Source organism: Diachasma alloeum, unplaced genomic scaffold, assembly GCF_001412515.2.
Source record: "Diachasma alloeum isolate Michigan unplaced genomic scaffold, Dall2.0 Dall_scaffold_00327, whole genome shotgun sequence".
Lineage (NCBI taxonomy): Eukaryota > Metazoa > Arthropoda > Insecta > Hymenoptera > Braconidae > Diachasma > Diachasma alloeum.
In genome coordinates, this window is record NW_021680466.1 from 659,292 (window position 1) to 662,635 (window position 3,344).

At 33.8% G+C, this 3,344-nt stretch overlaps 1 protein-coding gene across 1 annotated transcript in view; it reads right to left on the reverse strand.

Moving 5' to 3' along the window:
* The window catches only part of LOC107040317 (zinc finger protein rotund), a 69,770-nt gene that overhangs the window by 64,446 nt on the left and 1,980 nt on the right, over positions 1 to 3,344 (reverse strand). Inside the window, exon 2 of the mRNA XM_029126249.1 lies at positions 3,102 to 3,203. Coding sequence (XP_028982082.1) covers positions 3,102 to 3,203 — 102 coding nt within the window. The remainder of the gene's footprint in view (positions 1 to 3,101; positions 3,204 to 3,344) is intronic.

Genomic DNA, 3,344 nt, shown 5'->3' on the forward strand with positions numbered 1-3,344 from the left:
TAGGAGGTGGAAAGGGATATAAAATCGCAAAAACGCGGAAACACCGTGAAGCCTGGGACGCAATGGGAAAGTTTTCCACCCACGTTTCACTGAGATTTAATTAAAACATTCACTTTTCCTTTTCAACCTTTTCTATTTTTATTATTTTTTTTCATAATAATTTTTACAATTTTTGCCAAAAGTTTTACATGCGGAATTGTAAAATTTCAGGAGGGGAATCATAACGATAATTATTATTATTTTTTGTCTTTAAAAATGATTTTTTTTGTAAAAAAAAATGAGGAATAAAAAGGGGGAATTGAGTTTTAATTTGGGGTATTTTATTTTCTTTACGTGGGTGATCATGAATATATTCTCGTTTGCATTCTAATCGAAAATATAAGGGACGTAAGAATCTTTCGCCCCTCTATATTCTTGAAATAAAAAATTCCTCCCCGTGGATTCCTCTCGAGCGCAAAATGCGAACTAGGGTTGAGAAAAAAAAATGAAGAATACGAAAGGAAGGGATGAGAACCAATATTTCGCACCCCTACGCAGCGCACGGACGAGTAATTTTTCGAGAGAACGGGTGGGTCTTCATGAAAAAAAAGGAGGGTGTGAAGATTGTGTGTGAAGAGGTGTCCAATCGGAAACTATTTCAAAATCAATACAAAATGGCAGACTCCGCCCTGTGGGGGTAACCCTCTCAACTCGTCTTTCTAATCTTGAATTAATTGAAAAAAGTATTGGGGGAGTTGAATAATGATATTCATGAGTGACACGTGAGAAAATAGGAGAAAAAGTCTTATGAAAATATTTGGGGGATGAAAAAAATTTCTCTTCTTGATCCGTCTTGCTTCGAAAAATTTACCCGGATTTTTTTTTCAAGAAACTCTTTCATTTTATTTCTCCAAGCTGATGATAATTGTAAAATAATTATTTTTCTTCATTCGTATTTCTTTTTGATTCATATTGCCGCTAGTTTGTAAGGATCTTAATGTCCACAATTTTATTTGAATAAATAATACGTGGTGAAAAAAAATTCGTTGATTTCATCTTGGGACGAGTCTTCAAAGGCAAAAAAAAATTTATGGAAAGATTTAAGAGATGAACAAAATTTGTCAAGTCTCTGCGGTGGCGCATGTCAATTAAAATTTGATTTGCTCCTCATTCGTATTGCTTCGAAAAATTTACCCGGATTTTTTTTTTCAAGAAACTCTTTCACTTTGTTTCCCCAAGCTGATGATAATTGTAAAATAATTAATTTTTCTTCATTGGTATTTCTTTTTGATTCATATTGCCGCTAGTTTGTAAGGATCTTAATGTCCACAATTTTATTTGAATAAATAATATGTGGTGAAAAAAAATTCGTTGATTTCATCTTGGGACGAGTCTTCAAAGGCAAAAAAAAATTTATGGAAAGATTTAAGAGATGAACAAAATTTGTCAAGTCTCTGCGGTGGCGCATGTCAATTAAAATTTGATTTGCTCCTCATTCGTATTGCTTCGAAAAATTTACCCGGATTTTTTTTTTCAAGAAACTCTTTCACTTTGTTTCCCCAAGCTGATGATAATTGTAAAATAATTAATTTTTCTTCATTGGTATTTCTTTTTGATTCATATTGCCGCTAGTTTGTAAGGATCTTAATGTCCACAATTTTATTTGAATAAATAATATGTGGTGAAAAAAAATTCGTTGATTTCATCTTGGGACGAGTCTTCAAAGGCAAAAAAAAATTTATGGAAAGATTTAAGAGATGAACAAAATTTGTCAAGTCTCTGCGGTGGCGCATGTCAATTAAAATTTGATTTGCTCCTCATTCGTATTGCTTCGAAAAATTTACCCGGATTTTTTTTTTCAAGAAACTCTTTCACTTTGTTTCCCCAAGCTGATGATAATTGTAAAATAATTAATTTTTCTTCATTCATTTCTTTTTTCGATTCATGTTGCTCTCTATTTCGTATGGATCTTAATGTCCACAATTTTATTTGAATAAATAATTTGTGGTGAAAAAGAATTCGTTGATTTCATCTTGGGACGAGTCTTGAAAAGAGAGAAAAAAATTGTATGAAAATATTTAGGGGATGAACGAAATTTGTCAACTCTCTGCAGCGGCGCATGTTTATTAATATTCGATTTGCTCCTCATTCGTATTTTTTTTATTCGTATTGCTTCAAAAAAATTACCTGGATTCGTCTTTTTCAAGAAACTCCCTCATTTTATTTATCCTAAGAAATAATATTCTCCTAATAGTTGATAATAATTGTATAACAATTAATTTTTCTCCATTCGCGTTTCTTTCTCATTCATATCGCTCGCCATTTTGTACGGATCTTAACGTCCACAATCATGCTTAAATAAATAATTTCCGTTAAAATAAAAATCGTAGATTCCATCTTGGGACTAGTTTTGTAAAATGTTACATTAAAGGATTGAAATTATCAAATTTCTAAATTGAACATGAGCATACTATAATTATCAGCGAATTGTGCAATTTTTCCTGCTGATTTTAAATAATTTGAAATGAGGGAAATCCACTGTCCCCTCTTTTCAATAGAACCGTCCGTCGAACGAACGTTAAAAATATACAAATATGTTCACCGAAACACCGATAATGATTTCCATTCGTACTCAGAGGGCCGTTAATATTGCAACGTTCGAGCCGTCATTTCCAGGTGTTTTTTCACATGTCATTCGTCAGAATGACATTGATGAAATTACAGTGATATTTAAAATCCTTCCTCCCATTTTCATAAATGAAAATCGTTTTCTCCACACAATGCCATTATTTACACTTCATAACCAGATAAACTCACCACATAGACAACACCGAGAAACATTAAACTAAAAATGTGCATGCGGTACCGTTGAATGACGCGATTAAAAAAAAAATCAGCAAACAAAATTATCACCAAATAGAGTTCCATCAGTTCAACTGAAAAAAAAATTCTTTGCTTGATCGTGCAAGAAGCGATTGACAATCAGCATGAGCCAGGCAGACTGAAAAATAATCCGCAAATAAAATGTGCGCGATGAAGGTGTTCGATGATTGTGAATAAAATAAACCAAGAAAAAAAAACGAATGTAATATTCATTTTTAAGAGTTGAGTAGTCAACTCACTCGCTGCAGGGTGGACCAGCATTCCTCGAGGGTGCGTTCGTTGATGTTGGCCATTCCACCGCCCCCGCCGGCACCTCCGAGACCAGCCGCAGAGGCACGAGACTGCGTTATCCGTATAGTAAGCGTGGATAGAGAGAGAGAGAGAGATATTTTTTGTTGATTTAAGATTGTCAATTTTACCCCTGAATTTTGATACCTCAAGAAGAGCCTCTTCGGCATTAAACTTTTACCCACCCCCCCCCC